The 18,803-nt window shown below is 42.8% G+C and overlaps 1 protein-coding gene across 1 annotated transcript in view; it reads left to right on the top strand.

Annotated features, from left to right (window-relative positions):
• Nucleotides 1–18,803, top strand: part of kmt2a (lysine (K)-specific methyltransferase 2A) — a 45,540-nt gene that overhangs the window by 21,985 nt on the left and 4,752 nt on the right. Inside the window, exons 9-27 of the mRNA XM_084716975.1 lie at nucleotides 65–211; nucleotides 1,998–2,096; nucleotides 2,380–2,500; nucleotides 3,621–3,734; nucleotides 3,993–4,177; nucleotides 4,401–4,577; nucleotides 5,388–5,498; nucleotides 5,797–5,870; nucleotides 8,295–8,509; nucleotides 8,606–8,700; nucleotides 8,782–8,919; nucleotides 9,013–9,171; nucleotides 9,765–9,876; nucleotides 9,965–10,043; nucleotides 10,196–10,356; nucleotides 11,139–11,285; nucleotides 11,672–14,258; nucleotides 15,648–18,236; nucleotides 18,683–18,745. Of these exons, the coding sequence (XP_084573101.1) occupies nucleotides 65–211; nucleotides 1,998–2,096; nucleotides 2,380–2,500; nucleotides 3,621–3,734; nucleotides 3,993–4,177; nucleotides 4,401–4,577; nucleotides 5,388–5,498; nucleotides 5,797–5,870; nucleotides 8,295–8,509; nucleotides 8,606–8,700; nucleotides 8,782–8,919; nucleotides 9,013–9,171; nucleotides 9,765–9,876; nucleotides 9,965–10,043; nucleotides 10,196–10,356; nucleotides 11,139–11,285; nucleotides 11,672–14,258; nucleotides 15,648–18,236; nucleotides 18,683–18,745 (7,373 nt within the window). The remainder of the gene's footprint in view (nucleotides 1–64; nucleotides 212–1,997; nucleotides 2,097–2,379; nucleotides 2,501–3,620; nucleotides 3,735–3,992; nucleotides 4,178–4,400; nucleotides 4,578–5,387; nucleotides 5,499–5,796; nucleotides 5,871–8,294; nucleotides 8,510–8,605; nucleotides 8,701–8,781; nucleotides 8,920–9,012; nucleotides 9,172–9,764; nucleotides 9,877–9,964; nucleotides 10,044–10,195; nucleotides 10,357–11,138; nucleotides 11,286–11,671; nucleotides 14,259–15,647; nucleotides 18,237–18,682; nucleotides 18,746–18,803) is intronic.

Below are 18,803 nucleotides of genomic sequence, written 5' to 3'. Positions count from 1 at the left end.
TGTTCTCAGTCTCCTCGTCAGTCTATACTTACCGTCCTCTGTGCTTTGTTTCTCTCTGTTATAGTTTGTCTTCTGCCAGGTGTGCTGTGAACCGTTCCATCTCTTTTGCCTGGGGGAATCAGAGCGCCCTCTCCAGGAGCAATTTGAGAACTGGTGTTGTCGAAGATGCAGATTCTGCCAGGCCTGTGGACGCCAGCACCAGAAAACTAAAGTAAGCCATTCAGTACAGTTGTGTTTATTTTAAAGCTGTGCACAAAAGAAGCTCAGCGCAGAATGACAGTGTCAAAGGGCTGGAGGATCTTCCCTAGAAAGAAGCTTACTAGCCTTGCCAGCAGACAGCACTTAATCAGCTTCTTGGATTCCTGCCATGATTTTATTATTTAACTCAAGTCCTTTGTAAAATGTGCATGGTGTGAGCCTTGTATGGTTGTCACTTTATAATTATGTATGAACATATTTGGTCTACGCAACACAATCAAACGCTTGTTGGATTGTTTTGTTGGTATATGCTAATAAGTTGTATAGATTTGGTGGTTACTGGCCATTAAAACAAGAGGCAGCATATGATCTAAATGCTAAGGAAAACGTTTTCTTATAACTAGAGAAAAAAAATGCTTTTATGTGTGACTAAAGAAGTGCCTGAACAGCAGCAGGTCTCTGGCACTCTCTGATTCCACAACAGAGCACAGCCTTGAGAGTCTGAAATCTCAGCTTCTGGTGGGGCTACTGGAATTTCAAACTGCTGCTGATACATCATATCTCACACAATCTGAGAACCTACTTAAAGGTGCCCTGTGGAGTGTTCTTCTAAACAAACAGAGTTTTTGTTTACACTCTGTATTGCTCACCAAACATTTTCTCACATTTTCTGTATCTTTGAGTTCTGACAAACATGCTGAGTACATTTGCTTCTTCAAGAAATATTTGCGAAGCCATTTTTGGAATGGTTTGAAGTCTGCATTGTTTACACCCATTTTTACCTGCTAGTAGTCTTCTTCTTCCCTGCATTGGCTCGTACATTGCTGCGTTTCTTGGCACATTACTGCCATCTGTACATCAGCGGAATAGTGTGAAATAGAAATGTTCACCTGTATATGTAACAAACGAAATGAGACCCATGAAAAAACTCCTCCACAGAGTATAATGAACAGTATAATGAATCTTGGACAGAGTTTCCATGACATCACCTATAGGTTTCTGGTTTCTTTTTTTCATAAGTCTGTATATTGACATATTTCATTTGAACATGTGAACAAATCATATATAAATTTACACAGTAAATTCCCTGCCTCCCCACCCCACACTCCCAAATCCTTGAAATGAAACATGATTTAGAAAAGTGACACACACATTTTTCAACCTCAGTGGTTGCTCCTTGACTGTAATGATCAAAAACTCCACAGTGCAGTGTATCTTTAATGCACCTTAAACATTAACACCGTTTCTTTGCCAGAAAACAGTTGTTAACTTGTGTTTGTAGTTAGTGTTTATGTTTGGTTTGGAAATAGAAATAAAATGTTCTGCAGGATAGCTGTGTGAGCATTGTGAAGTTAATCCCGTTGACCCAAAGCCACTGAAAAGACGACTGCAGTCGCTACTTAAGTGGCTGTCTACAAATCCTGCCAAGCACAGCTCTATACAGCTCACATTATTGCAGCATCATAATGCTTCTGATAATGATGTTCATCCATCCATGAAACCCACTATGAATGGACCCTTCAATAAACTGGGGAGAAAACTGTAGTTAAATCTCTGCATGAAATGTTATAGGCACTGATTATCTTATGAAAACACTGTAATGTTGCATCATTCATTCGTTTCAAAACAACACTGACTCTCTAAGGTAAATACTACCACTATAGGTCAACACCAGGTAACGTATTTGTGTCTAAGTTTCTGTGACCAGAGCTGTGTTTTCTGTTGGACATTAAAAACTTAATATTGCCTGTTCTGATATCCAAATGATCTAATCTCACTTTCAACCTCTGTCACTGTAGCAGCAGCTGCTAGAGTGCGATAAGTGCCGTAACAGCTATCACCCCGAGTGCCTGGGTCCCAACCACCCGACCAGACCCACCAAGAAGAAAAGAGTATGGGTATGGATGCACACCACTCACTCTCCACCCTCTCACCTTTATGTAACCAGTGCCTGAGCAAACTTTTAACATTATGCTCACACATTTTTTCTCTTAGCTCTCCTTGTGTTCACACACTTGTCCTGTTTCTCACAACTGTGCTACTTACATTGCTGGGGCCCCTTGCAGGCAGTGTCTATGATAACATTTTACTCACTTTCACACCATTCCTACTCTTCACACAAGTGCTTGCAAGTTTCTGCCATGTAGTCACCAACTTGTTTTATGTGTTCTGTGTTTTTAGGTCTGCACCAAGTGTGTGCGCTGTAAGAGTTGTGGAGCCACCAAACCTGGGAAATCCTGGGATGCCCAGTGGTCACATGACTTCTCCATGTGTCATGACTGTGCCAAACTCTTTGCTAAAGGTAAGTGACAAGCATGCCTGTTTCCTGTTACAGACTCTGTGTATATACACCACCAGTGTTCTTTCTGAAATTAAAGGAGAAGGATTTCTTAAGATTTGTGGGCTGGATGCACAAAATACCTTAGGTTTTCCCCTTATGTGTCACACTTAAAGGAGAAATCTATAATATATTTAGTGTAATGAATAATATGATGACCATGATATGTCATCAGACATTAAGGAAAAATGTTAAGTGGAAATACTCACTTCTCTGACATAAATGCTGCAGGTGTGGTGTGTGTGAGTGTGGGGAGAACAGAAGAGAAAAGAGAGGAGAGCTGATTAAAGTAATTTGTGACTAAACAGTAAAATAAGGTGGCAAATTAAGCAGAAATAAAATGGGGAAATAAGAAGTAACTAAAAATATTTTTAGTAGATATAAATAGACAATCTAATTAGCAGTGAAGTTAAGTATTTTTATATGAAAGACTTTTTTGAATGAAGTATTCATCTTTATTGTCTTTATCGTCAATAGCACATCCCTAAAACAACCTCAAGCTAAATTTAAAGGCTGATAGCTATGTTAGAGTCATTGATTAATTAATTAATTGTGCGATTCATAATCTGATTAGTTGATAATCTTATTCAATAATCGATAACTAATTGACTATCGAAATAGTTGTTAGTTGCATCCCTACTCCAGAGTGTGTATTTTCAGAGCATTAGGCTTTAGTGATCAGGATAATGGGCTTAACTTTACCTTGACAGATAGTCAACAGTTATAAATAGCTGATCAACCTACAGTGGAGGACTTTTCGTCACTTGTTATTTTAATTTACTGGATGGCACACGTACCCTCTTATTTTCTCATTATTTTGATGTGCTTGTGACACTAAACCAACACAAAACATTAGTATTTGACATCATGGGAATGAGACTCAACAATCAACTTTCTTCCTTGGGAATTTACAAACATTTTTTCTACCTTTATATTTAAGAGTGATTTGTTCAACCGATTTTATTTTGTGGAAACCTTAACTCAGACTTAAAGAAAAGGTTTAACCATTTTTGTAGTTTTTTTTTTTGCAACCAACCCCTATATTTTGAAGACTCACTGTACCTGTTACCGTCTCCTTTCTCAGGAAACTTCTGCCCACTGTGTGATAAGTGCTATGATGACGACGACTATGACAGCAAAATGATGGAGTGTGGCCGCTGCAACCACTGGGTTCATGCCAAGTGTGAGAACCTGACAGGTCAGTGGACACCAAAGAAGCTGGGAGGTAGATGATCATTTTAAAACGCAAGTTTAGTTAGTGTTCTTTACAAGTTGAACAATATTCAGTGTTTAGCATTTAGGAGCACTTGTTGTATTGGCCTCATCAGTTGTCAGTGTCTGTACAGCTGACTGACAGGCTTATCCTGTGAGTGTTGTCATGTTGATGAGAGGCTGAAAGACGATAAACCTAATAATGAGAGCAATAATGACCTGTCATCTTTTGCTTGTCACCCAGATGAAATGTACGAGCTGCTATCAAAGCTGCCAGAGAGCGTTGCCTACACATGTACCAAATGTACCGAACGCCATCCAGCCGAGTGGAGGACAGCACTGGAGAGGGAACTCCAGGGCTGCGTTCGCCATGTCCTCACTGCACTGCTCAACTCACGCACATCCTCACACCTGTTACGCTACAGACAGGTCAGATACACATTGTGCTGCTGTGTCTTCTTCTGTGATTTCAGTACAGATTGCTGTGATCCTTGGCCATATTACAAACATTAAAATGACGCATGACTGTCTTTAAAGTTTTTCTTTTCACTCATTCTTTAACTAATGGAGTACCTTACCTTATTATGGTGCTACTCTGTTGAATACAAACCACAGCTTAAACTCACTGTGTAACTCTCTGGCTTTGGGGCAGGCGGTGAAGCCTCCAGAGCTGAACCCAGAGACAGAGGAGAGTCTTCCATCCCGTCGATCCCCAGAGGGACCAGATCCTCCAGTCCTAACAGAAGTAACTCCCACACCTCCCAGTGACTCCCCTCCAGATCTGGAGTCTGTTGAGAAAAAGATGGATCAAGGTCGCTACAATTCAGTGGTAAGTATGTGATTTATCAAGTAGTGTTTTTGCTCTTTTCCCTTTTAGATGTCATGTCATTGTGTTAGGTGTAGTGCAAAATGGGGTGCTGGAGGAGACTGTTGTTTGCTTGAGAGGCAGGTAGATTGTTTGTGACAGAGAGAGAATGAGGGACATGGAATTGAATCAGTATGTTTGAGCTTAGGTTGTACATATTTTAGGAAGCCTTTTAAAATAATGAAAATGATAAACAATAAGGAAAAATCCCTATATATGCACTGAGGAAAGATTTCTTTTTTCAAAACACCTTTGAACTGTGTTTATAAATATTAGCTCATTTCAAAATCTAAAAAATCTCTATAGTTCAAGTCACGTATGGAGAATTAAGAAATATGTTGATCATGTTTCTACATTTATAAATAATTTGGATCAATATGTTTTGTATGTTTTATTTAGTAAAATTTGATGAGAAAACGTTTTATGACACAATTTCAATAATTTAATCACTTATTATGTTTTACTGGCTAACACAACATTTTACAATGGGTGTACAGATTTTAGAGATATAAAGCATTTGGAGATACTCCAAGAAATAACATCACAGTAAGTAAAAATAGCAGTTTTGGCATTGACAGATCATTTCTGGAGTTCAGAGTTTATCACTGTTGTGTTTGTCCTAGTCTCTAGAGTCTGCGGTGAGGCCTGTGTTGTATAAGAGCAAATTAGCACAGACAGCTACTGTAATGACCTTTCTATTTGTGCTCATCAGCACTTCACTGTTTTACCAATCACTTTCTGCTTGTGTGCATCTGCTCATCATTTCTCTCCCAGCTGGAGTTCAGTGATGACATTGTGCGAATCATTCAGACGGCCATCAACAATGATGGTGGCCAGCCTGAGAGCAGGAAAGCAAACAGCATGGTCAAGTCTTTCTTCATTCGGGTAAGAGCCTCAAATCATGTTGTATCAGTCCTCTACACACCACTGAAAAAAAATATTACAGTTCAGGACGGTTCAGGTGACAAGAAGGCAGTTGACCAAAGTATTACTGGGTCACAAGTTTGCTCAACTGTTATTGGAGCACAAAGTAAATAGGAGGGTTAAGTATCTTAGTCAAGGTAACATCAAGCTAGGGCCCTTCTAGATACAGTTTAACAGTGTCTTCTTGTCCCTGGTGCAGGTCTGTACAAGTGCTTTAAAGGACTGATATGCAAACTTCATCAAATGCTTTCTGTTTCAGCAAATGGACCGAATCTTCCCGTGGTTCAAAGTGAAAGAGTCAAGATTCTGGGAAAGGCAAAATGTCTCTGCCAAGTGAGTGTCTATTGCACCACAGTCAATATAAAAGGTTGTACCAATTACATAGTGTTCAGTGTTCTGAGTAACTCATTACAGTTATGTAAGTCATCATTTATCTTCACTAGCTGGTTCTAGATTACTTTTGCAGTGTTATGATGTCATTATATAACAATGTTTTTGAAAATTAAGTAGATTTATATGCATACTGTGGCAATTTTTATGTAATTTAAAATGTATCCTAAAATCAGACAAAAACACTGGACAAGAAGTTAAAAGGAAACTTTAAACTGCTCAATGTGACCAAAGTCTGAAAATAGTTTAGTGTCACCCCTTAGCAGGCAGTATTGTGAAGTGTGTGATATGCCGATATTTTCAAAACTTCTAGTGTGAGTTGTGTTTGTAATTACAGAGTAGAAAATTTGACATCTAATACTCCTGTAATGTGAAGAGCTTGAGAAGAACTGCAGTTTTCAAGAACTTCAGGTCTATAATTACTGAAAAGAGGAGTAAGATGTGGCTTCTCTGGGAGAAGCTGTACCATCATCTGAGGGAAGCAGAAAGCAGTGAACTAATATTTATAAATGTCTGGGCTGACTGTACAAACAAACTCTGGGTAAAGGAGCAAGATCAGGATTCCATATGATAGTCACTTGATCTTCTTCGGTGGTTAAATAAGTTATGTGATGTTCAGTTTTGGAAAACAGAACTAAAACACTCCCGGCCGTGACATCAAACACTAAAAGATAGTCTTTTAACAACTTATAAAGAAAGTAGTGAGTGAGCGGAGCAGATCAATGAAGTGGTTTTCTTTTAACACAGCTTATCTCAGGACAGTGACTGTGATTAAATGTCCCAGTCAGGATTTAAAGCTGCAGTAATGAAATTGATTCCACAGTTTGTCTGATTTAATGAGCCCACTGGACAGCTTAGTGGTGAATGTAAGTGGATAATAGATTAATGGAGGCCATACACTGTACAGAATATCACTGACTGATGTGATTATTAAAATAAAGTCAACATCTATATGTTTATGTGCTGCTTTCTTTTTGACTAGGATAATTAAAATTAACTACACTTAGCAATGTGGCGTGTTACCTCAGACATATTTACGGGGCACAGCAGATATTGATGTCTTTACATCAGTGATTAATAATGAAATGATCATATTGAATAATTTATGTTGTTTACTGAGGCAGAATTGTCATTTGACATTATGTGAAGGAATAGCTTAAAACTCAACCTTTGACTTTGTAAGTAAATGGTATCGTTTTACTGCTCAGCATATTGGACAGCACGCTCATTCACACTCTCATTCACTATCACTCTCACTTATATTTAGCTCTCAGCTTTCCCAGACCATTTACTCTGCCTCTCCTCCAGGCATTGTGGGAGGTAAACCGTAACAGTGTCACATTTCACTTGAAGCCCCTTTGATGCATATTTGTGGTCTAATTGTGGTTTACTTGTCAGTTTGGTCTGTTGCTTCAGTCCAGGAAACCAATGATCCATCCTGTGGATCCTGTGGCCATCATTGGTTTTATGCCCGTTTAATGCCTCTGCTGCTGGCATATTATTAAATATGAGACTTCACATCACACCAGTTAACCAGCCTTGCTTGACTTGGCAAAACTTAGCTTGGCAAATCTCCCTGGATGTGATTATTTATTACTGGTGTCACTGCTCATTTAACTACTTAACAGAATCTTTATATCTTCTTTGGAAAGAATCCTGAGATTCTCTTAGCAGTGCGTATAATCTGTGTCATACAGATTGAAGGACTAAACACATTTTCTCATGCATCTTTAAAAACAAAATCTTTTTGAAGACAGCCGTGTATGTCACATTGATATAGACAGCTTTGAGATAATGTTTTTCTGTTTTAATTGATCAGGTGGATTAGTAACATTGATTTCTAAGTTTAGTTCTGTAAGGGTGCTTTCATACCAGTAGTTTGGTTCATTTGGTCCAGACCGCAGTTAAAGATGATACATTGTTGCATTTGAGTCCTGGTCTGGTTCTTGTTCACACCGACCTTATTAGAAATAAACCAAGAGGAGTAAATATGAAGTTATACAGACTGAATTGTAACTCATTGATTGGACCGTTTTGGGAATATTGTCATCCTGCATCATCAGGACCCGTGTGGGGAAATCTCATTGTGATATGAGTTTATACAGCACAACACAGGAGTGTTGATCAGTGTTATTTTGATGTAAAAATAGTCCCCAACACTCATATTAAAACCTGCATCATGTTTTTAGAATCTTTTTCATGTCCTTAGGCTTCACTGAAGATGTAAACCAACATAATGACTCGTGTCGTTATTTTGAAGTGCTTTTGAATTGTACTCCTATTTACAGCAGGGCTTTAGCAATAAAACAATCTTTTACTAATAGGATGTTAATAATAATATTGTCTCTGTATGCTCATGTTCTCCAGCAGTGGGCTCCTCCCAAATGCTGTGCTGCCTCCATCCCTGGACCACAACTACGCCCAGTGGCAGGAGAGGCAGGAGCTTTCCCGTGCTGAGCACCCCCACCTCATGAAAAAGATCATCCCAGCTCCCCGGCCCAAGACCCCCGGTGAACCGGATTCTCCAGCCTCCTCTCCTCCTCTCCCTCCATCTCTACCCCCACCTCCCCCACTCTTACCAGGTAAGGCAGTCTGCAGATGTATGCGCAAGTACTTTCATGTATGCTGTTTTTACACATTATGTCAGTTTGTCTGATAATGTCTTCTCCTCTCTTCAGATCGTGAAGACAGCCCAGAGCTCCCTCCTCCACCAGGCGTTAGTGATAACAGGCAGTGTGTTCTGTGCCTGAAGTATGGAGACGAGAACACAAATGTGAGTCAGAAATCTTCTCAGACTCTCTTTAACACAAACGAGAATGTCTTTTTTTACTTTTAACACGCATGTTTGTTTCAGGAGGGGGGCAGACTGCTGTACATCGGTCAGAACGAGTGGACCCATGTGAACTGCGCCCTGTGGTCAGCCGAGGTGTTTGAGGATGATGACGGCGCTCTGAAGAATGTTCACATGGCTGTTCTCAGGGGAAAACAGCTGGTAAGATGCTTTGTCCATCTCAAGTTCAGTTCCCACTCTTTTTGTGTGTATTTGGTGAACAGACATTTACAACCTGTTATGCTTTGTTTTCAGCGCTGTGAGAAGTGTCAAAAACCGGGGGCCACAGTCAGCTGCTGCCTCACCTCTTGCACCAGTAACTACCACTTCATGTGTGCCCGCCAGTGCCACTGCGTCTTCCTGGAGGACAAGAAAGTCTATTGTCCAAAGCACAGGGACCTCATCAGAGGAGAAGTAAGAAAATCTCATAATTTACTGCACAATTGAAAACTCTTTAATACATTAAGTCAGGAGCTACCTTAAAACTAAGTTCAAGGTTTTGAAACATACTGTTTTTACACCAAAATAAGCATTTTTTTTAAACATTGTTCAGCTGCTCGACTAAATATGAGCATTTCGTCACTAAACGCATACTTTCAAGCGGGCGAAAAACTCCACTGTGCTGGGCTACAGCACTGAGTCAAGTAGCACATGTGGATGAAAACGAAGCAAATGAGGCAACAAGACTTTATTGCTTCCACCGAAAATGGCTAAAAATAGTGTTTTCACCAGAGTGACGTATTTACATCATTGCTGATCAGAGCTAGAGACGATAAATACCTGTCACTACTGCAGAGTCATTTGACATGGGACACAATGCTGATTGTGTCCTTTTCCACTGAAGAAAAAAGGCAGATGTTAGTGGACTTTTTGTCCAGTGTAGAAGGGGCTTCAGATCACCTCTTAATTTTGTGTATGTCTCTTGCATTGATGAACCATACCAGGCTGTAGCTTGATGTTCTTAATTTTCTTCTTGAAATTTCCTGTCTTTGTGTATTTTTTCTTAGGTGGTGTCTGGATTTGAGGTGACCCGCAGAATCCTGGTGGACCTGGAGGGAATTAGTCTCAGGAGGAAATGGCTGGCAGGACTGGAGCCTGAAAATGTCCACATGAGGATAGGTAGGTCAATTGCTGGTAAATGTGAGTGGATAAACATGCATTTAGTTCCAGTGTTTTTTGAATGCTGATTCAAGCACCATATTTTCAGGTTCCATGACCATTGATTGTTTGGGGATACTGACTGAACTCTCAGACTGCAAACGCAAACTCTTCCCTGTAGGATACCAGTAAGTTCTTTTTGTTACCTTTTCATTTATCTGGATCTGTCTTCTCTTGCTATTTTAAGTACCACCATTACTATTATGTCTTCAGTTGAAGTACAGATAACTGCTGAAGGTAAGTTAATTGAGTCAAACTAAATGAATTCTCTTCTCTCCAGGTGTTCAAGGATGTACTGGAGTACTTTAGATGCTCGAAAGCGATGTGTGTATACCTGTAGGATTCTAGTTTGTCACCCTCCAGTGGTGGAGTCTGACCTAAAAAACATGATGGCTCCCGAGGAGAATCGCACAATAGCACACAGTCCACCCCCCATAACAGGTAACCTACAGACCATGGTGACTTTACAGTATTTCACTCCGGCTCAATGTGTTACAGTGATAGCATTTACATTTGCAGTAATTTTCCACTATTATTCATAATTTGACAATATTCTGAATTTGATACACATTGTGTAAACAGTATATTCTGTTTGCATATTATGAACAGGACCTTATTCCAATTTTCCAAGTAAGACATGGGGAGAGTGCATTCATATGCACCTCAACTGGGGTTTTTACCTGAGTTTGCTACACATGGCCTCTTGCCTGTTTACGGTCAGCTCTGTGCATTGTAAACAAGCCAACTAGCCAACAGTTTGCACGGCTGGGGTAGAAATGCTGCATGAAAGATCACATTTCTGGTTGGAAGGAGAAACACACCTACTTTTAAATACTATGAAAGACTTGGATATGCACATATATCGCAGCGCCAGCCTTTTCAAGAAGTTAGTTGAATGAATGAAAGAGGGAGGCTGATTTCTTTTCCATAATTATGCACAGTACGCACACTACACAGTATGCACAGCTGTATGTCAACAGGAATATCAGGTGAATATTCATTTTCATTAGCCATGTAAATAGCTTCATGGGAATATTGTCTTTTTTTGTCAAAAACTGGAATATCGAGTGCATGTAACGATTGAATTCACAAAATACTGGAAATGGATATGCCTTTAAATGGATTGTTTACATTATTAATGTTGTCAGTATGTGCCATATTTGAGACTATGATATGTTAAACTAAACTCTATTTTGTGTCAATTTCTCCTTTTTTATCTCTAGACTTTCCTGATCCATTTGAATCCCCAAGGCGTTCTGACACCCTTTCCCCTGCTAACACCCCAAAGCTCAGGGTTTACACCAGGAATCGACACCCCAGCTACCCCCCTTGTCAGCGTTCGCAAGGCCCCAGGCCCATGCCCTCTCCAGGTACAAATGTGATTCATTTTTTTATTTAGAACAATTTTTGAAAGAATTTGGTTGATTTTGATATTTTGTTTTGTGATAAATTTATTTCAGTTGTCAGTAGTCTGGTCCCTGTTTCAGTCCAGCTGGAACTACTAAGCAAAAATCAATATTCTGGTATCCCTAGGTGAATTCGAATGCTAGATCAAAAACCATTCTGCTTCTGTTTACCTGTTTGACTTGACTTGTTTTTAGTATTTTGCATCTTGTAATTTATTAACATTAATGTCCAAAAGTATTCAAATGTTTGTTTTATTTGTTTGGTTTTTATTTTGTATTTTACAACATCAATATTTTTTTTAGTTTAAATAAAGATTATATATTTCAATTTGATTTCTTGATTCTTACAGGTGGAACCTCTCAGCCCCAAAGCCATGAGATTGTGACAGTAGGAGACTCCCTGGTGAACCCCGGCATGCGGAACATCGACTCACGTCGCCACAGCTCCCCTTCTCTCTCTCCACCTTCCCACCAGCTGAACAGACAGAGAGGTGTGACCTCACCACCTCAGATACTGTCACGACCCCTTACCTCACCCCCTCCTCTCATCCCCTCCCCTGCTAGAGACCCAGAAAAGTCCAAACACCCCAGCAAAGACTCTGCAAAGAGTCCAGTTCAGCGAGACGATGAAAGAGGCAGACTGTTCTCTGCAGACAGAAACAGACAGCAGCCATCCAGAGATACAGACAAGGGGAGAGCATCAAGTCAAGACCATGCTAAAGAGTCTGATAAGAATCGATCATCCAGAGAAAAGGATTCTAATAAGGGCGAAACACCAGCCAAAGAGCCAGAAAAAAGGAGACCGATGAGTAAAGACTCAGGTCTGAAAGAATCTGAGAGGGGCAGACCTCTCAGTAGAGATACATTAAGAGATTCAGAAAAGGGGAGACAAGTGAGCAGAGACTCTGAGAAAGGAAGAAGCAGAGAATCAAGCAATAGAGAAACTGATAAAAAATCATCCTCTAGAGATCCCAGCTATAAGGATGTGGACAAAGCGAGGTCACTCAGTAGAGATGCAGGGTTAAGGGACTCTGAGAAGCATCGACAATATAGCAGGGAAACAGGAAAAGACTCAGGCCAAGGCAAAGACAGACTGTCTAGCAGAGACTCGGACAGGGGTAGACCTCCCTCTAGAGACTCCAGTTATAGAAGCACAGAGAAAAACAAAGACTCTGGCTCAGGGAAAGATAGTAACCCTGGCAGTCAGTCCAAACAGGCCGGAGGTGAGACTAAGAGCCCCAGACTGGCTCCTGCAGGCTCAGGCCAGTCCTCGCCTCCAGTGGGCACTGCTGTCCTCACAGGTCAGCAGAGAGGCGGCAGCAGCAACAAGCAGACAGACAAGCAAGGGAAACACGGAGGCAAAGACCAGGATATTTTGTTGCCTCGCCACCGGTCCACCCCCACCTCTAACACCACCCAGTCTAAGGACAAGGCCAGCTCAGGGAAGGAGAGTAGCAGCGGCACTGGAAATTTAATACCAGCTTCACTCCATAAGGACTCTGGGAAATCTGGCTCCCCACAGTCCTCATTCAAGTCCAATGCACGGAAATCAAATGATTACTCATCAGGTCCAGCTGCAGCAGCATCAATGAAGCCTCTGTGGTCGTCTAGGACACCAGCAGAAGATGATGTTGTCAAGCGAGGCTCCATGCACCTTGCCTCCCCTGCTGCCAAAGACAAACACCCCAAAGTGAAGACAGCGGGCAGCAGAGAGGTGTCCAAAGACCGTGAAAGAGAGAAGAGTCTCCAAAACAACAACAGCAGCAACAAAATCCCCCTACTCAACAATAATACGAAAGCTACCAGCAGCTCCAACACACACGCTGCGAACCCCAACTCTCACAACAGCAGCAATAGCAAAGCTCCAGTGCTCGGAAACAGCACCAAAGCGCATGGAAAGGCTCAGGGGGAGAAGCTTGAGAACCAGGGAGGGGACAGGTCGTCCTCAAAGAGCAGGGACAGTTACTCCTGTCTTGAGAGGAAGAACAGCTCCAGTGTGGACAGCATGCAGCAAGGTGGATTAGCTCCAGAGAAAGGCGTGAAGACGTCTTCCCAGTCTCACACCAACAAACCAACAGCTAACCAGCTGTCGTTGTCCTCCAGGGAGAAGAAGAGATCAGTTAAACCTCAGAATGTAGCTCCACTAAAGACTGATATCAAGACTGATCCTAATGGGACCAGCACTGTTGGTGGTATCTCTTCCTCCTGTACCACCACCACTACCTCCACTGTCTCTCCTGCTGGCCAGGGGACCCGCCGCTCTGCCCGCTCCACTCTCTTCTCCTCACCCTCTGCCAGCAGCAGCGACAGCTCTGAATCTGATACCCAAACACAGACGGAGGAAGATGATTTGCGCAAGGAGCGCTCACGAGACCACCACAGCCTCCTCACTCAAGGCACTGAGGATGAGGGCGATGGCCCAGATGATGACCATGACAGAAGTTTGGATGATAAACACCATGAGGATGACAGCGATGGATCAGGGTCAGCCAAGCGGCGCTACCCTCGACGCAGCGCCCGGGCACGCTCTAACATGTTCTTTGGCCTCACGCCCTTCTACGGGGTTCGCTCATATGGTGAAGAGGACCTTCCCTTCTACGGTAGCGGGGATGGAGCCGGTGCTGTGGTCAAAAGGAGGACCGGTGGCCGCAAGAAGTCAGCTGAGGGGCAGGTAGATGGAGCAGATGATATGAGCACCTCCTCTTCATCAGGAGATAGTGGAGAGGATGAAGATGGCGGAATGAAACAGAGGGGTAAAGACCCTTACTACTACAACTTCACCCGAACAATTATCAACCCTGGTGAGGGCCTTCCATCTATAGAGGGGATAGACCAGTGTCTGGGAAGAGGATCCCAACTCCAACGTTTTCTGAAAGACGAAGAGCAGCAACAACAGAGAGCTCAAGGAAAAGCTGAAGAGGACATGCTCAGTGCTTTGTAAGTACACACAATTATTTAATTAGGTAGATTTTATTATCTCTGCCTGGTGTAAGCATACTACTAGACCCATGAGGGCTGCAGATTATGTTTTTTTTTGCATACAGTACTGCTGCTACAGAGGTTGCAGGTTTTGTAGCACAGGACACAAAAGTTGTAACCTTCTGTTCAACATCTGTTAACCATCTCTAAAAACCATTACAGCTGTGCAGTTCATCACTTAAACAGGCCTGTGGCAGGCACAAAGGACACACTAATCTGATAAACACTGTCTTTATTTGCCCATAATGTTAAATTGCAGGGACATAACACCTCTTGCTATATATAGATATATTACACTTCTGAGTAGTACAAAAAATCACAGTAAATATATATCATACATACAATATTTACTTGTATGTATGCCTGCATCAGTCTAACATATTTTGTGCACATTTATGACTGTATGCTCAAGGACCTCTTGTGGTTGCAGTGATTTATAATTTTTGAAAAACACTGAAATACTTTTATTGACTGCTCTGCTTTATACTGACTGCATACTCCTCACTCCTCTGAACCAGCTGGAAGGGTCTGCAAGTCATCAATGGCTGCAAGGTCCAAGGGTTACTTAGTCTGTGGCATTCCACATTTTGACCTGTGTTGTGGCTCAAAAACTGACATCCAAAGAAAAGTTTTGTCTCTTCTTAAACCAGAGTGTGTACATGTGCAGAATTAATTGCATACCTGATATATTATGATCTACCAAAGTTAAACATGATACAAGATGAATAAGTCTCCCTTGTTTGCTCCTCTGCTCAGTCACCATATTGGAATGTTCAAAGTCTGGTAGGAAACAAATGAGAGATGCAGACTTCATTACAAAATTGATTTTAACTCACTCTGAACTGATGTTCATGAAACTTCGTTTGTTATAAACCTGAAAAAATTAACACGATAGTGGTTACTTGTTGGAATTAAAGTCAGTTATTGGGGATGATCTAAAACATTAACCTTTTGAAAAGCCACAACTTAAACTAGGACATGCAGGCTATGATCTATGAATAGGCAATATCAAGTGTAAATTATATAGAATTTCAGTTTTTATTAGTCCTGAAAAAAGTGGATTTCTGTATCTATTAGGTTATATTGTTGTTACACTGCCTGGTTGTTTTTAATGTTTTAATTATATAACAAAATTCTAAGTAAATAACAATGTTTGAATTGTTTGTAAGTTTGGACTTTCATTTATTGTTTCCTAAAGTTTAAACATTTAGGTGAACCCAAGATGATTGCTTACAATACCATTAAAATACTATGAATCTTAAGGAAAACTGAGACTATATTGTACCATAAAACTTTATGAAAAACATCTCTAATAATCCGACATATTGTCTTTGTTGTCTTAAACAGGACTTTAGGTAAGCAGCGTATTGGCCAGCTCGATGGCGTTGATGACGGCTCAGAGAGTGACACCAGCATCTGCACCACCAGCACCACAACTACTACAGCCACCTCGTCCTCCACCCCACATAAGAGCACTCCTAAAAGAAGAGGGCGAGAAAGGCACACTGAGAAACCTGAGTCCCACGACTCGAGCAAGGAGGCAACAGATAACAGCAGTGGAGCAGTGAGCGGCAACACCCGCGAAGGCAGAAAGAACCAGAAAGAAAACTGTCTTCCTTTAGGAGGTGGGGTCAAGTCCCAGCCACAGAGTCAGGGTCAGGATCCTCTGGAGGCCCAGCTGTCCCTCAGCACAGACCTGCTCAAATCAGACTCCGACAACAACAACAGTGACGACTGTGGGAACATTTTGCCATCAGACATCATGGAGTTTGTCCTCAACACACCTTCCATGCAGGCACTAGGTCAGCAGGCTGAGCCGTCCTCCTCAGAGCTTCTCCTGGATGAGAGCTATGTTGACGTCAACCGGCGCAAAGACATTCTGTTTGATGACTTTTCCCAGCCGCTACCCAGTGCTGAGAGTGGAGGTGTGGTGGAGAGCAGTGTGAACAGCTCCATCTCTGTAGAGGAGCCATATCTTCCGCTTGAGCTGCCATCTGACCTCTCTGTCCTGACCACACGCAGCCCGACTGTCAGCACCAGCCAGAACCACACCGCTGGCAGTCTCATCTCTGACACCTCAGACCGCACCATGCTGGGCTTGACCTCTGACCCAGAAACTATCAGTGGAGACAAGAGTGGGGACAAAAAAAGAACAGGGCCAGGTGTGTCTCCATCAGAGAATCAGCACGATGCTACGACTTTAGCAAACAGGGACGCAGAAGGTCACATGACTCCTGAGCAGTTCATTCCCAGCCCTGCCATCGGTCAGGTGGTTGAACCTCCGGGTAACCAGGATGTTCCCAGTTCTGGCACCCCGGGTTTGCCAAATTCTCCTTCCCTGCCTCAGAAATATCTCCCGGCAGCAACTGCAGGCAGCCCCAGTCCAGTTCCTGGTCCAGGACCATCACAGGCTCAGGTCTCCAGCCCGGCTGTCATCAAACCCGGCCCGGACAAGCTCATTGTGGTCAATCAGCAATTCCAGCACCTGTATGTTCTCCAGACTGTCCCCAATGGTGTCACCCAAAAGATTAGTGCCACAGGAGTGATGGACACCAGCTCTCAGGCAGTGCTGAGCTCCATGACACTCACCACAGGGTTAAATACTGGGTTATCCACGGCCCAGCCGATATTTCCTGCTGGTGGCAAAGTCTTGGGAACGATGCCTCACCCTTCTCAGATTCACACCTTCACAGGCACCACACAGGCCGGCTTCCAGACGGGAATCCCCAGCACCACCTCAGGGCTTCTCATCGGGTTGCCCTCTCAGCCTCATGACCAGTCACAGATTCTTGTCTCAGAGGCTGGTCGCCCGCATGAATTGGGCCCCAGCGTTGCCATAGTATCCAGCCCCTCTTCCCTCACCTCCTCTCCAACTGTCATTGCCTCTGCTCATGGCAAAAAGAGGCCTATCTCTCGTCTTCAGCCGAGAAAAAGCAAAAAGCTGGCCCGCTCCCGTAGCCAGCCCACTCTGGCCCCATCTGATGTGGCCCCTCCCAACATGACTCTCATCAACCTGTCTTCTCCTCAGATTACTGCAAGCATCCCCGGCCAACCTGGCGGCCTGGTCGAGCTGAGTGCCCTCTCTACGTCTCAGCGCAAGGTCCCAAATATTATCAAGAGGCCAAAACCAGGAGGAGTCATGTACTTGGATCCCACGACTCTCCTCCAGCAGAGGATTCCTGCTCCCGCCCAACCGGGTATCATTGGTCATGACTCCTCTGCTCACCTTCTGCCGTGCACAGTCTCTGGTCTCAACCCTAGTCAATCAGTGTTGAATGTTGTGTCTGTGCCCCCTAGTGGTGCTACTGGACTTCTTGCACCAGGTTCAGTCTCCCTGTCCACCCCTGTCCTCAGCTCCACTGAGATCACAGGGTCCATCAGCAACCTCCTGTTCAAAGCCAGTCCACATGGTTTAGGTCTGTCTGATCAGCCGATGGTCCTCCAGTCAGCAGGCGGTCCTCCTCTCATGCCACAGCTTGGCTCCTCTGTGCAGACTTCTATAGCAAGCAGCATCTGCGTCCTGCCCTCTCAGCAGACCATCAGCATGGCCATCAACCAGCAAGGAGAGACGGACTTACAGCATCAGTCTCAGCCTGGTAACAGAGCCCAGACTGTGGACTCCAATCCTAACACCACTGTCACATTAGCTCCCGCCCCGGCCAACCCTCTCAGCCCCGCCAAGGGACGTGCCGTTGGAGTGTTCACCCAAACCTCTGCACACTCCCAGAGCAGCAGAACCACTCCTATCTCCAGATCATCAGAGCAGCGGCCGCCGAACTCCACCACAGCGGTCGCAGTTTCAGGAGCAGAAAAAGGCAAACAGAAAATGAAGAGGAGCAGGCAGAGCACAGACATAACCAGCGTAAAGAAGCTCAAACCCTCTCTGGCAGAGGAGCAGCACAGCAGCCCTGCAGGACGACCACACTCAAACCCAAGGTGAGACAGTTTTATCTCAGTTTCCTATATATATATATTTACATAAAATATATGTACTACTAATACTAAAACTAATTATCACATTCGTTAGAAATATCTAATGATGAACAGTTACAACAATGATAATAAATGCATACCTATTTGTACGGTCACACACTAACAACTATGGCATTGTAACTCAGATATGACAGTAAACAAACAGCAACAGCAGTCAATTTGAAAATTAAAAAAAAAAAAAAAAAAAAAAAAAACAGTGTGTAATCCAGTGGCAGATATCTGGCTTTCAACATTCAACAGTTTTGTTCACCAGTACATATTTGAGTAATATCTGTGTAAAATTTTGATAAAATCAAAATGAGCTATGATTACCAGTAGTTCATGAAATTACACTGCATGAATATATTCCCTTTTTAAAAAACTTTTATCTTCTTTGTAACCACTTCCAGAGAGCTGAGCTCCCCTGAGCCCATGGACACAGGCAAGCCCCCAGACAAGGCAACCAGCAAGAGGTATGGAGTCATCCATGCTAGGTGCCCATTTTCATACCAACCATATAAAAGAGTTCTC

Source organism: Lutjanus erythropterus, chromosome 4 (assembly GCF_056507025.1).
Source record: "Lutjanus erythropterus isolate fLutEry1 chromosome 4, fLutEry1.hap2, whole genome shotgun sequence".
Classification (NCBI taxonomy): domain Eukaryota; kingdom Metazoa; phylum Chordata; class Actinopteri; order Lutjaniformes; family Lutjanidae; genus Lutjanus; species Lutjanus erythropterus.
The sequence above is the reverse complement of the archived record's forward strand: the minus strand, read 5'-3'. Positions and strand labels throughout refer to the sequence as shown.